General features: G+C 45.8%; 1 protein-coding gene across 4 annotated transcripts in view; it reads left to right on the forward strand.

The window, feature by feature from the left end:
* The window catches only part of NCLN (nicalin), a 40555-nt gene that overhangs the window by 9691 nt on the left and 17369 nt on the right, over positions 1-13495 (forward strand). For all 4 annotated transcript variants that reach the window (XM_032226933.1, XM_032227014.1, XM_032227075.1 and 1 more), the window contains exons 2-5: positions 854-1044; positions 4066-4210; positions 7800-7894; positions 9033-9113. In XM_032226933.1, coding sequence (XP_032082824.1) covers positions 854-1044; positions 4066-4210; positions 7800-7894; positions 9033-9113 — 512 coding nt within the window. The remainder of the gene's footprint in view (positions 1-853; positions 1045-4065; positions 4211-7799; positions 7895-9032; positions 9114-13495) is intronic.

A 13495-nucleotide genomic window follows, 5' to 3' on the forward strand; every position in this document is an offset into this window, starting at 1 on the left:
CACATGCGCAGAACAGGCTTCAGCTGTTCGTCTGCCTCACTGATGCCTGACTCCAAAGGCAGCTGAGAACTGTCAGACGGCTCTGCCCCCACCCCCTGCCTCCGACACAGAGCCCTCATCAGAGCCTTCCCCAGACTCCAGGACTGTCCCAGGTTCCTCCCCAACCTCCTCACTGTCCGAATCTACTGCCAGCTCTGCTGGCCTTTGGTGGGCCACAGCAACCTCTGACTGACTGGGATAATTGAAAATCCAGTTCCATGCATATTTGTAAATCCTACAAACCGGGGAACAAGGTATATCAATTACAGTAAGGTCCCATAAAAGCAAACCTGAGCATTTTATGCCCTCTGTGCGACATCCTTTGGCAGTCCCTGTCCGGCCCACATGGATTGTTTTGAGGGTGGTTGGGGCTAATTTACATATATGTATGCGCGCATATCCATGCACCTTCACAGCTTCTAGGTTCAGCCCTCCATAGTAGTCCCAGTTTCTCATGTGACCCCTTGGAAAATTGCCCACCCCTGCCCAACGGTCTTCTTGGCAAAGCTGTGAGCCGCAGTGGCTCACAGATTCTGTGAGCTGCAGTGGCTAGAGTGCAGTATTGCAGACTACTGCTGCCGCCTGCCAGCTGCCTGCAATTTGGCAGTTCAAATCTCACCAGACTCCAGGATGACTCAGCCTTCCATCCTTCCGAAGTTGGTAAAATGTGGATCCAGATTGTTGGGGGCCATAGGATGACTCTGTAAATCGCTTAGAGAGGGCTGTAAAGCACCGTAAAGCAATATGTAAGTCTTAAGTGCTATTGCTATTCTGTGGATTCCAGATCACCAAGCCTCTCCCCTGCTTTTGACAGGCACCCGTAATGCTGTATTAAACACCGAGGCACGCACCATAGAGGCAGATGTGTTAAGCCGCCGCTGTGTGATGATCCGGCTGATGGACTTCTCCTACGAACAGTATCAGAAAGCTCTTCGCCAGTCAGCCGGCGCCGTGGTGATCATCCTGCCGCACAGCATGGCATCGGTGCCTCAGGATATCATCCGGGTGAGTGCCCTGAGTTCTGAGTGCGAATCGCAGGGCTAAATGTAAGTTGGACGTTGGTGCCCTCCCGCGGTTTAGCCTTCTGCCATGTGTAATACCACAAGCAATGTCATCAGGCTGGTTTTCTTCATAACACAGGTAGTCCTCGACTAACAACAGTTCACTTAGTGACTGTTCAAATGTTACACGACACTGAAAAAAAGTGACACAGGACCAGTTTTCACACTTGAGACCGTTGTAGCATCCCCACGGTTATGTGACCAAAATTCAGACCTTTTGCAACTGACTCGTACTTATGATGGTTGCAGGGTCCTGGGGTCACGTGGTCCCCTTTTGTGACTTTCTGAAAAGCAAAGTCAATGTAGACAACAGATTCACTTAACAACCGTGTTCCTAATGTAATAGCTGCCACAATTCACTTAACAAATGTGGCAAGAAACAAATGTGGCAAGGAAGGTGGTAAAATGGGGCAAAATGCCCTTAACAAACGTCTCACTTAGCAACAGAAATTTGGGACTCAATTGAAGTTGTAAGCCGAGGACTACTTCTAAATCCTTCGGGGAACAGATTTCTGGAGAAAAGGGTGCTGATTCAATCAGAATCCTGATTAAATTTATCAGATTTTGTACATGCACAGGAGGGGGGGGGGGCTTGGTGTTCTCTGAGCTTGGCTGTTTTCTTGCAGATGTTTCATTACCCTAACTAAATAGCATCCTTTTCCTCTTCCTGCCGTGTTTCTCCGAAAATAAGACGGAGTCTTATTTTCTTTTGACCCCTGAAATAAGCACTCGGCATTTTCAGGGAGGTCTTATTATTTTTGAGGTGCAAGAGGGGGCGAACGTGGTCACCTCATGGCTGCTGCTATGTTGCAATATTTTCAGGGAGGGCTCATTTTCGGGGAAACAGGGTAGCAACAGAAATGTTGGGCTTAATTATGGTCGTAAGTCAAGAACCACCTATAGACAACCATTACTGGTAGCTCTTAATAACTACAATTGTCGCCAGAATTTCCTTTGCTAAGGAAATTGTGAATTGCTGTTAAATGTGCCACGCCCAATTTTACACCTTAACACAGTTAATTGAATCACTTCGGTTGTTAAGTGAATCACTGCGGCCACTAAGCAAATCTGGCTTCCCTCACTAACTTCGTCAGAAGCAGCCCGGGAAGGTTGCAGATGGTGATCATGTGATGCTGCAGACGTTATAAATACACGCATGTTGTCAAGCATCCAGATTTTGATCTAGTGACCATTAGGATGCTGCAGAGGTCATAAGTGCAAGGATGGGTCGTAAGTTACTTTTTTCAGAGCCATTGCAACTTTGTGCAGTTGCCAAATGAGTGGTTGTAAGTTGAAGACTTGTGGTGACAAGCAAGGCTCCTCATTTAAAACTGTGGTCATTAGTAAATTTGTGACCCATTCAGTTGAGGCCTCAAAAGGATCATAGTGTATTAAAAAATATAACTCACAAAGCCCTTCAAATCCGATGGGCTGTTTATGCAGGTCCTTATGACCTCAATGGAAGTTAAAATTGCTGTTGTTAAGTGATATATTTGTTAAGTGAGCTTTGCCTCATTTTACGACTTTTCTTGCCACAGTTGTTAAGTGAATCCCTGCAGCTTTAAGTTAGTAACACGGTTGTTAAAGTGAATCTGGCTTCCCCTTGACTTCACTGGTCAGAAGCTTGCAAAGGGGGAATCACCTGACCCCGGGGACACTACAACCGTCATAAATATGAGTCAGTTGCCAAGCATCTGAATTTTGATCGTGTGACCATGGGGAGGCTGCAACTGTCGTAAGTCTGAAAAATGGTCCTAGGTCATTTTTTTCAACGCTGTTGTAACTTCAAACGGTCACTAAACAAACTGTTGTAAGTCGAGGACTACCTGCATAGGATTGTATGCCTGTATCGCAAAATACAATCCTGTTTTCCTGAGAGTTAAATATCAAATCTATGCTATAATTCCTCCATAGATGTAATGGATTCTTTGCAAGGGGCCAGTCAATAAGAGCTGTCAATCAATGGAATGGGTTACTATATGGAGGGCTTTTCTTTCACTGGAAGCTTTCCTATAAGAGTCTGGATCCCACAATATGTTGGGAATGACATAAATGCAGTGTTTCTCAAGCTTGATCACGTTTAAGATGGATGAACTTCAATTCAACTTCAGTGAATTGGTGCAGTAGTGTGCAGTACTGCAGGCTACTTCTACTGACTGCCGGCTGCCTGCAATTTGGCAGTTCAAATCTCACCAGATTCAAGGTTGACTCAGCCACCCATCCTTCCAAGGTGGGTAAAATGAGGATGCAGAATTGTTGGGGGCAAGATGCTCTCACTCTGTAAACCGCTTAGAGAGGGCTATAAAAGCACTGTGAAGCGGTATATAACTCTAAGCGCTGTTGCTATTCCCAAAATTGAATGGCTGGCTGCAGAATTCTGGGAATTGAAGTCCACTCATCTTAAAGTGGCCAAGTTTAAGAAAAAAACTGGCGTAGTGGACCTTGCAATATTCAGAAGGTTGGCCTTCATGACTCCTTCCATCTCTATCCTATGACGCTAAGCCTTTACGTGGCACGACAAAACCGCGCTCAACTAAGCCGCGCCCGATTAAACCGCGTCGCTGACGTCATCAACAGGGCGACAACAGCGAGCGGGGAGAAAGAAGGGCGCTTTAAATAGCGCTTTGAAAGCAAGCCGATTCAAGTTAAGGTAAGGGTTAGGTTTAGGGTTCGGTTTAGGGTTAGGTTAAGGGTTAGGGTTAAGGTTAAGGGTTAGGGTTAAGCTTAGGTTAAGGGTTAGGTTTAGGGTTAGGTTAAGGGTTAGGTTTAGGTTTAGGGGGGTTAGGTTTAGGGTTAGGGGTTAATTTTAGGTTTAGCGTTTACAGCGTGCTTCTGTCTCCGCGCTGTTGTCGCGCTGTTGATGACGTCAGCTACGCGGTTTCGTCGAACGCGGTTTTGTGGTGGAACCAGGCCTTTACCCTTCTTGGCCATGCTGAGGTTGACTCCCTGTTCTTCTTGCCCGAAGCAATTCATGGAGATTGAGCCAGAGATGTTGGCCATGGAGACCATCGTGCCAGTCTACTTTGCCAAGGAAGACGACGAGCTGCTCTCTATCTATGAGCAGACCCAGGCCGCTTCGGCATCGCAGGGCTCAGCTTCGGCTGCTGAAGGTCAGTATTTTGTGAAGTTCGGTTGGGCTTCCCAGGATCGCTGCCCCCACCCCAAGGTAGACTCCCTGAAAGATCCATTGATTGGTGGCCTTTCAGCTCAGGACTATCCTGAGACAAAAATTTAAAATAAACATTTTTTAATAATTAAAAAATAATACATGAATTAAAAAGAAAAGCAAAATCAGATAAACCCAAAGGGCAGAGTGATTGGACCACTAGACTTTCGGGGGCTGCAACAGAGAAGAGGGAGTCAAGCTATTCTCCAAAGCACCTGAGGACAGGACAAGAAGCAATGGGTGGAAACTAATCCAGGAGAGAAGCAACCTAGAACTAAGGAAAAATTTACTGTTAGAACAATCAATCAGTGGAACAACTTGCCTCCAGAAGTTGTGAATGCCCCAACACTGGACATTTTTGAGAAGATGTTGGACAACCATTTATCTGAAGTGGTGTAGGGTTTCCTGCCTGAGCAGGGGGTTGGACTAGAAGACCTCCAACGTCCCTTCTAACTCTGTTATTCTATTCTATTATGAGTTTCATGCCATATGTTTACTATGTTTCTGTCCTTTTAAAAAAGATTGAATAGGTTTCTTTTTGAATTATATGGAATACAGGTAGTCCTTGACTTATGACGGTTGCTTAATGACTATTCAAAATTACAACGGACCTCACCAGGGCTACTTACAACAATTGTGTGACTGCAAAGGTGGTGGCTGGTTGTTGAAATTCTAAGTTTCAACAACCAGCCACCCACCCTTGCAGTCACACAATTGCATTTGACGTAGTTGGCAACCAAAGCGCACCACGGTTTGCCCACATAACACCGATCCTCCGTGAGCTGCACTGGCTACCTGTTGGTCTTCGGGTGCACTTCAAGGTCCTACTCACCACCTATAAAGCGCTCCATGGTAGTGGATCTGGCTATTTGAGAGACCGCCTTCTGCCAATTACCTCCCTGCGTCCCATCAGATCGCATAGAGTTGGCCTCCTCCGTATTCCATCTGCCAGTCAGTGCCGACTGGCGACTACTCGGAGGAGAGCCTTCTCCGTTGCGGCTCCGACACTATGGAACAATCTCCCCGTGGAGATTCGTACCCTCACCACCGTCCAGGCCTTCCGCACAGCCCTTAAGAACTGGCTATCCCGTCAGGCCTGGGGATAATCTTATTTTTGCCCCTCCCGAATGCTGAGTGAATGTTGAGTTTTACTGTCTGATTTACTTTGTGCACATTTCTTTTTTGTATTGTCCTACACTCCCCTTCCTTTTTTTGATTGTAAGCCGCCCTGAGTCCCCTCAGGGAAAAGGGCGGCCTATAAATAAATCAAACTCAAACTCAAACTCACATTCACAGCCATTTGCAGTGTCCTGATTTATGCGTGTTGTTGTTTTTTTGCCACAAACGAATTTATTTCCAATTTCTGGTGAATAAAACGCTCACTACGGACAATGGACTTAACTTAACAGCTGTGATGATTTTGTGGTGACCATCACAAAAAATGTGTAAATCGGGCAAGATCATGAGGAGAGCCATTTAAGGACCGGCATGACTTATGAACATAATTCTGGGCTCCACAAAAATCACAAGTCAAGGACTCTCTGTAGGAGCTCAGAGGTGAAGCATTTGTAATGCGTATGGAAGCACTTGATGTCAGCAAATGGCAGTTCTGTATCAGGAGACTTTTTACTGCCTGTGGCCACAATTCTATACTAATTAGAAGCAAGCTCATGGGCTGTCCATCTGCTTCATTGTTTTTATTATTTTCTTGCTGTTTTTTTCCATACAGCGTTAGGAATTGTAACTCATCCTTTTGATACTGGATTCTGTTGCACCGATTATTTGTCACTGATTGTTCTCTGGGCAATTTCATTGTACATCCATGTGATATTGTTTATTATTCAATTTATATCCCCCCCGCCCCCTGTCTCACTATTGAGGAAATCTGATCAATGTATGTGAGCCGAGGTGGCGCAGTGGTTAAATGCAGCACTGCAGGCTATTTTAGCTGACTGCAGTTCTGCAGTTCAGCTGTTCAAATCTCACCGGCTCAGGGTTGACTCAGCCTTCCAGCCTTCCGAGGTGGGTAAAATGAGGACCCGGATTGTTGTTGGGGGCAATATGCTGACTCTGTGAACTGCTTAGAGAGGGCTGAAAGCCCTATGAAGCGGTATATAAGTCTAACTGCTATTGCTATTGTATATTAGCCACCTAAATACCCTGTTTCCCTTAAAATAAGACCTCTTCGGATTATTAAGCCCAATTGGGCTTTCGAGTGCATGCGCTAAAATAATCCTCCCTGAAAATATTGCAACACAGCAGCAGCCATGAGGTAACCATGCTCACCGCTTCCTACACCTCAGAAATAATAAACCTCCTCGAAAATAAAGCCAAGTGCTTATTTTTTGGGGGGGGGGGGGTCAAAAGAAAATAAGACCCTGTGTTTTCGGGAAAACACAGTACATTATGTAGTTAATGAACAGGATATGTACTTTGACAGAAAAATAGTGCATTAAATCAGCAAATCGGAAAGATGAGTGGTTCTTGAGCATGGTTACAGGCACCAGGCGCGAGTACATTTGTCAAATTGCTTTTGTGTTTTATATAATTATCTTTAAAACAGAAACCAGATATTCTAGCTCAGTGATGGCTATTGTTTTTTGGCTCCTGTACCAAAAGCAGGGGAGCGCGGGGGGGGGGTTGTGCACAGGCATGCCACACCCATGATGCTATGCCCCCCGACCTACATGCGCACACGATCAACACACACACTGCTTTTGGTGTGGTTTTTCCGCCTTCCCCTGGCGCCAGAGGCTTTCTAGGAGCCTGGGGAGGGTGAAAACAGGCCCTCCGGAGGCTTCAGGAGCCTCCCTGAAGCCTCCGGAGGGCAAAAAATGGACCTAGGGGGAACCCGGAAGTTTGGGATTGGTGACTTCCGGTTTGTTCGTAGGGCCGATTTTCCACCTCTGGAGCCTTCAGGAGGCTTCCCTGATTTAAGAATATCTGCAGACTTTTAGCTATACAATTTGTGACGATCACCCTTAGAATGGAGTAGGAGAAGGAATAGATTTCCAGAGAAAAAACTGCAGACTACAGGAACCATTTGCACCACTCAGGTGACCCTGAGGACATATATAAACCTCCAGGTGGACTCAACGACCCTCTCAAAGGATGCAAATGACCAGCTATTTGCAAGGATTATAAATCCTTCCAGTCCCCACCGTCCTTTCAGAGCTGAAGAAGCTTCTTGGATGAGAAGCGAAACGTCTTCAAAAGAAAAAACAAGACAGTCCAGTTGCCTCCTGAAAAAGCATCCTTGGGTGAAGAACTACCTGTATTAACTCCTGTCTTTTAAACCCTGGAGGCATCAAGAGAATTGGGCAAACGTTGCACTTTTTTCTAGCACGCCAATTTTAGAAGTCTCTTCTGTCAAGAGAGTAGTGTGATTCCTCAGAAGAGAGCAGTGCATCACTTTGAGAATTTTGCCTAGAGTCTGTTCCGTGTGGTCTTTGGGTCTCTGTCTGTAAACCTTCCAAATGGGAGTCAAAAGATTGAGGCATCATTGCAAACTTCTATTTGTTTTTCCTTCCTAGTCCTCTTGCACACCGCGACAGCCAACGGCTTCCAGATGGTGACCAGTGGAGCTCAGAGTAAAGCCATCAACGATTGGCTCATCACAAGTATAGAAGTGAGTTTTGGAGTGGTTTTTTTGCACAATATTTTTTGTAGTTCTGCCTGCGATTTGCAAACCCAGCATCTTCCCTTGGGCCCTTGCTAAGCTGCTTTGATATCATTCAAAAACACCTCAGCCGGAGTGCTGAGCATATGGTTTCCCTGGGCCCTTTAGTTTTAGGGAGCAACTGGAAGGAAGGAGTTTGGTTCGTTTTTGAAGCCAAAGCAGCAGGGCCCAAGGGTTAGACCCTTCCATTGAGGAGGCTGGCCTTCTTTGAACACCCTGCCTGGTTGAGCTGTTGGAGTGGAGGTCACAGCTAAGGACTTTATTAGGGAAGATACGAGAAGTGTGGGGAGGGTTCTTTTTAAAAAAAAAAAACATTTTACTAGATTTTTTTTTTAAAAAAATCCCACTTTGGTTACTTTTGTAAATAAGACAAGGTTACCTAATATTCCTTCCTCGTATTTTATTTTAATTTTAATTTTTTTAATATTCATATTTATTGACTCATTGGATTTATCTAAGATCATCTAGCTGGCTTTTATGCCTAAGGCGGGACTAGAACTCACTGGCCCACAATCACCCAGCCAGCTTTCATGCCTAAGGCTGGATTAGAATTCCCAATAGCAATAGCAGTTAGACTTATATACCGCTTCATAGGACTTTCAGCCCTCTCTAAGCGGTTTACAGAGTCAGCATATTGCCCCCAGCAACAATCTGGGTCCTCATTTTACCCACCTCGGAAGGATGGAAGGCTGAGTCAACCCTGAGCCGGTGAGATTTGAACAGCCGAACTGCAGTCAGCTGAAATAGCCTGCAGTGCTGCATTTAACCACTGCGCCACCTCGGCTCTGTCCTAAACTCCTGATTGGCCCAAAGTCACCAAGCCCACTTTCATGACTAAAGTGGGACTAGAACTCCCCGTCTCCTAGTGATTGGTGCAGAGTCAGCAGGTGTGCTTTCATGCCTCAGGTAGACCATACGAAGGGCAGGAATCAGGAAAGGGAGCCAGTGTTGGATTTTAAACACACTTTCAGCAAGTTTAAAGCCCTTTATGTGTTACAGGTGTCAATCTTAAAGAGGAAATGTATCTTGTGCTGATCTCGGTGTGATGATTTTGCAGCTGCTCTTATTTTACCTCTTTCCTTGCAAGGGGCGGCTGACAGGCCTGGGAGGAGAAGACCTGCCTACCATTGTGCTAGTTGCTCATTATGACTCCTTTGGAGTTGCACCGGTAAGGACTGGCTGGCAAATGTCTGTGTTTTGGCAATTTCAGTGTGATGCAGCTTGGCTCACTGATTTGAGCTACCTACAAGCTACAACTTGTAGTAAGTTGTAGTAATCACTGCAGGCATGTGTGCTGGATGTGAGAGAACGTTTTATTACCAGGGCTCTGAACAGTAAACCTTCCATTTAAAAAGCTTCGTTTTGCAGGTTTTGGATGCAACAGACCAAATTTTGATAGTAGATTCTTAAGTTTTAGCATTCATGTAAAATACCATTCATCATTTTAAATATACACTATATTGCCAAAAGTATTCACTCACCCATCCAAGTAATCAGAATCAGGTGTTCCAATCACTTCCATGGCCACAGGTGTATAAAATCAAGTACCTAGGCATGCAGACTGTTTTTCCAAACATTTGTGAAAGAATGGGTGGCTCTCAGGAGCTCAGTGAATTCCAGCGTGGAACTGTGATAGGATGCCACCTGTGCAACAAACCCAGTCGTGAAATTTCCTCCCTCCTAAATATTCCACAGTCAACTGTCAGCTGTATTATAAGAACGTGGAAGTGTTTGGGAACGACAGCAACTCAGCCACGAAGTGGTAGGCCACGTAAACTCGTCCAACATCAGTGTGTGACCTCACAAATGCGCTTCCGGAAGAATGGCCAAAGATTCCCATAAACACACTCCTGAAACTTGTGGACAGCCTTCCCAGAAGAGTTGAAGCTCTTATAGCTGCACAGGGTGGGCCGACGTCATATTGAACCCTATGGATTAGGAATGGGATGTCACTTACAGTACGTTCCTATGCGAGTAAAGGCAGGTGAGCGAATACTTTTGGCAATAGAGTGTATGTAAAATAGGTTAAAAAAATTAGAATAGAATAGAATTCTTTATTAGCCAGGTCTGATTGGACACACAAGGAATTTGTCTCTGGTGCATCAGCTTTCAGTGTACATAAATAAAAACAAAGTGATAGGTCAGAGATCATAAAGCACAGTTAAAATCATTAATCGTAAGGTGCAAACAAGTGATAAATCATAAGATACCAATAGTGGAAGGTAATAGGAAAGATGAGAAGAATAGCAATACACCACACCCATACTACATGGGCAAATATCCTTAGGCCTAAGACAGCGCTGTGGGAATTTTTCCCTTGTGACCTCATTCGGTTGAAAACCTAATTCCCACAGCACTGCCTAGTTGTTTTGACACACAATGCCCTCTAGCGGGGTCCTAAGGGGAGGAGCTGAAACAGTTTACGTTGAGGATGTGAGGGGGTCCAGATAGTTTGATCAGCCCTCTGTCTGATGTTTCATTTAGTGACTGTTCAAAGTTACAACGGCACTGAAAAAAGTAGACTTGTGACACCGTTTCTCACACATAACTTGTTGCAGCATCCCCACGGTCAGTGGGGTAAGCAAAGTCAGTGGAGGGGGGGAACCAAATTCACTGAACAACTGGGTTACTCACTAAACAGCCACAGTGATTCACTGGAAGAAAGGTTGTAAAATGGGACAAAACTCACTTAACAAATGTCTCACTTAACAGATTAGAATAGAATACAGAATATACTTAGAATAATAGAAAAGGAGAAAAGGAAAGAAACAGAATAGAAACAGAAGGGACCTTGGAGGTCTTCTAGTCCAACCCTCTGCTCAGGCAGGAATCCCTATCCCATTTCAGACAAGTGGTTGTCCAATCTCTTCTTAAAAGCTTTCAGAAATGTTGGATTCAATTGTAGCCGTAAGTCGAGGACCACCTATATCGGCTATATGTTTGCCCTCAATGGAAGGCAGGTTGTTTTTCCTACGGGCCTAACTATCCCTTGAAGTCTGTACCTGTCCTGTTTGGTTGCTGTGGCAAACCAGACAGTTCTTGAGGTCCAAAGGACAAGACTCCCCATCATTCCTCTGTAGAACTGGATAAGCAGATCCTTGGGCACTCCAAGCTTTCTGAGTTGAGCTTTCTGGTGAGGAAACAGCTCACATTAACGATGATTTTATCCATTCAGTCCTTGTCCGACTCTTGGCGATTCCGTGGGCCAGACCCCTCTCTGCATCTTCCGATCTTCCACTGCTTATTTGAGTTTTTCTATGCTCCAGACGATATCAGCTTTGATGTCGTCCATCCGCCGTGTTCTTTGACAGGCTGGTTTCCTTTTGCCACTGACTCTTCCAAGCATGATTACTTTCTCCAGTAATTACCCCTGCATGACTTGGCCAAAATATGTGAGGCGTGGCTTTGTGGTTTTTGCCTTCCAGAGACATGGCTGGTGTGATGTGCTCCAATATTTGCTTGCTAGTCACCTTTGCCGTTCAAGAACAACTCACGTTATATGCATATCTACCAACAAAGGAGAATGTTTGTAGCTCAGAGATGAAATTAGGGGTCCTTGCTTGTTTTCTTGCAGACTTTTCATTACCCTAACTAGGTAACAGCATCAGTGTTGTGGCCCGCTAGCAGAGCTGGCAGCAGATTCAGAGAGTGAGGAAGTTGGGGAGGAAGATGGGCCAGTCCTGGAGTCTGGGGAAAGCTCTGATGAGGGCTCTGTGTCGGAGGCAGAGAGGGGGCCAGGGCCCTCTGACAGTTATCAGCTGCCTTCAGAGTCAGAGTTCAGTGAGGCAGAAGAACAGCTGGAGCCTGTTCCCAGTGCGCACATGTGCAGAGTTGCCAGACAGAGGGAACAGCTAAAGAACAAGGGCCGACTCGGGAGTAAAGCCACAGGTGAATCGTACCTCCCATAGGGAATCAAGAAGAGCAAAAAGGGGAGGGGAGGGGAGTTTGCAGGAGACAATTAGTTCAACTCCTTAGGGCAGTGGTTCCCAAAATTGGCAACTTTAAGACTTGTGGACTTCAACTCCCAGAATTCTCCAGCCAGCTCTCAGAATTCTGGGAGTTGAAGTCCACAAGTCTTAAAGTTGCCAAGTTTGGGAACCACTGCCTTAGGGTGAGGGTCTGTTTAGCAGGCGATGCTTGGCAAGAAGTCTGCCATTGAGTGGAGTTTGGAAGATATCCGCCTTGCAGCTCTCCAAGCCTGATAAAAGCCTGCAGTTGTAAATTCACCCTTGAAAGGCTGTTGGCCGGGACTTTGTTGGAGAGGAATTAACTTTAAACTAAATAAAAGAGGCTTTATCGGGACGGCTTCATGGTCTTGGGAGGCCTAGGTCAGAACAATTAGTACTAGGAGGGGGTGAGATTTGTGGGGAGGAGGGGGGGAAGAGGGACGAGGAGGAGGAGGATGCTACCTATTTAAGGTAATGAAATGTCTGCAAGAAAACAGCCAAGCTCAGAGAACACCAAGGCGTGTATAAAATCTGATAAATTTAATCAGGATTCTGATTGAATCAGCAGCCTTTTCTCCAGAAATCTGTTCCCTGAAGGATTTACAGATAGTCCTCGGCTTACAACTTCAATTGGGTCCAAAATTTCTGTTGCTAAATGAGACATTGGTTAACTGACGTTTTGCTCCATTTTAGGCTCTTTCTTGCCACCGTTGTCACAGACCTTATCTGGCTTGGAGAGTTGCCAGGCCAATATCTGCAAAACTTGGCAAGGAGTCTCGGAGAGTCACGAAGCAATTAAGCGAACTAATTGTCTCCTGCAAACTCCATTCCCCTGTCGCTCCTCTTTTATTCCCTCTGGGAGGGGCCATTCACCATCCACCCATGCCTTTATTCCCGAGTCAGCCCTTGTTCCTTAGCTGTTCCCTTCGTCTGGCAACTCTGCACATGCGCACACTGGGAACAGGCTCCAGCTGTTCTTCTGCCGCACTGATGTCTGACTCCGAAGGCAGCTGAAAACTGGCATATGTCTCTGCCCCCGTCTCTGCCCCCCTCCGAGAACCCTCATCCGAGCCTTCCCCAGACTCCAGGACTGGCCCAGGTTCCTCCCCAACCTCCTCACTCTCCGAATCTGCTCCCAGCTCTTCTGGCTTCAGGCAAGCCACAACAGTCTGTTGCATCTTCAAATTGTTGCTAAGCAACCAGTCATAAATCGAGGACAACCTGCACTCTGTTCCCCCCCCCCACACACACACATTTCTATTTTTCAGCCTCTCAGAAGTGCCTCTCCTCTTTCCCCAGCAATTTAAAAATGGAGGTCTTATGAAGAAAGGGTAGTGCATTTTTGACCTGTGGACTTCAACTCCCAGAATCCCTAAGCCGACTCAGGAATTCTGGGAGTCGAAGTCCACACAGGTGTAAAGTGGCCCACTCCTGATCATTTGAATGGAAGCATCGCTGCTCCAAAAGGCTGAATCCTGATCCATCTCCTTGAACTCCAGAGGACCTAAACAAGGGAAGGGGAGGAATATTAGAGGGTAGCCTTCAGGATGATTTGCAGGCGAGGAGTTTGTTCAGAGTGGAAAAATATGTTCTGTTTCTAATC

The sequence above is a fragment of the Thamnophis elegans genome, chromosome 1 (assembly GCF_009769535.1).
Source record: "Thamnophis elegans isolate rThaEle1 chromosome 1, rThaEle1.pri, whole genome shotgun sequence".
Lineage (NCBI taxonomy): Eukaryota > Metazoa > Chordata > Lepidosauria > Squamata > Colubridae > Thamnophis > Thamnophis elegans.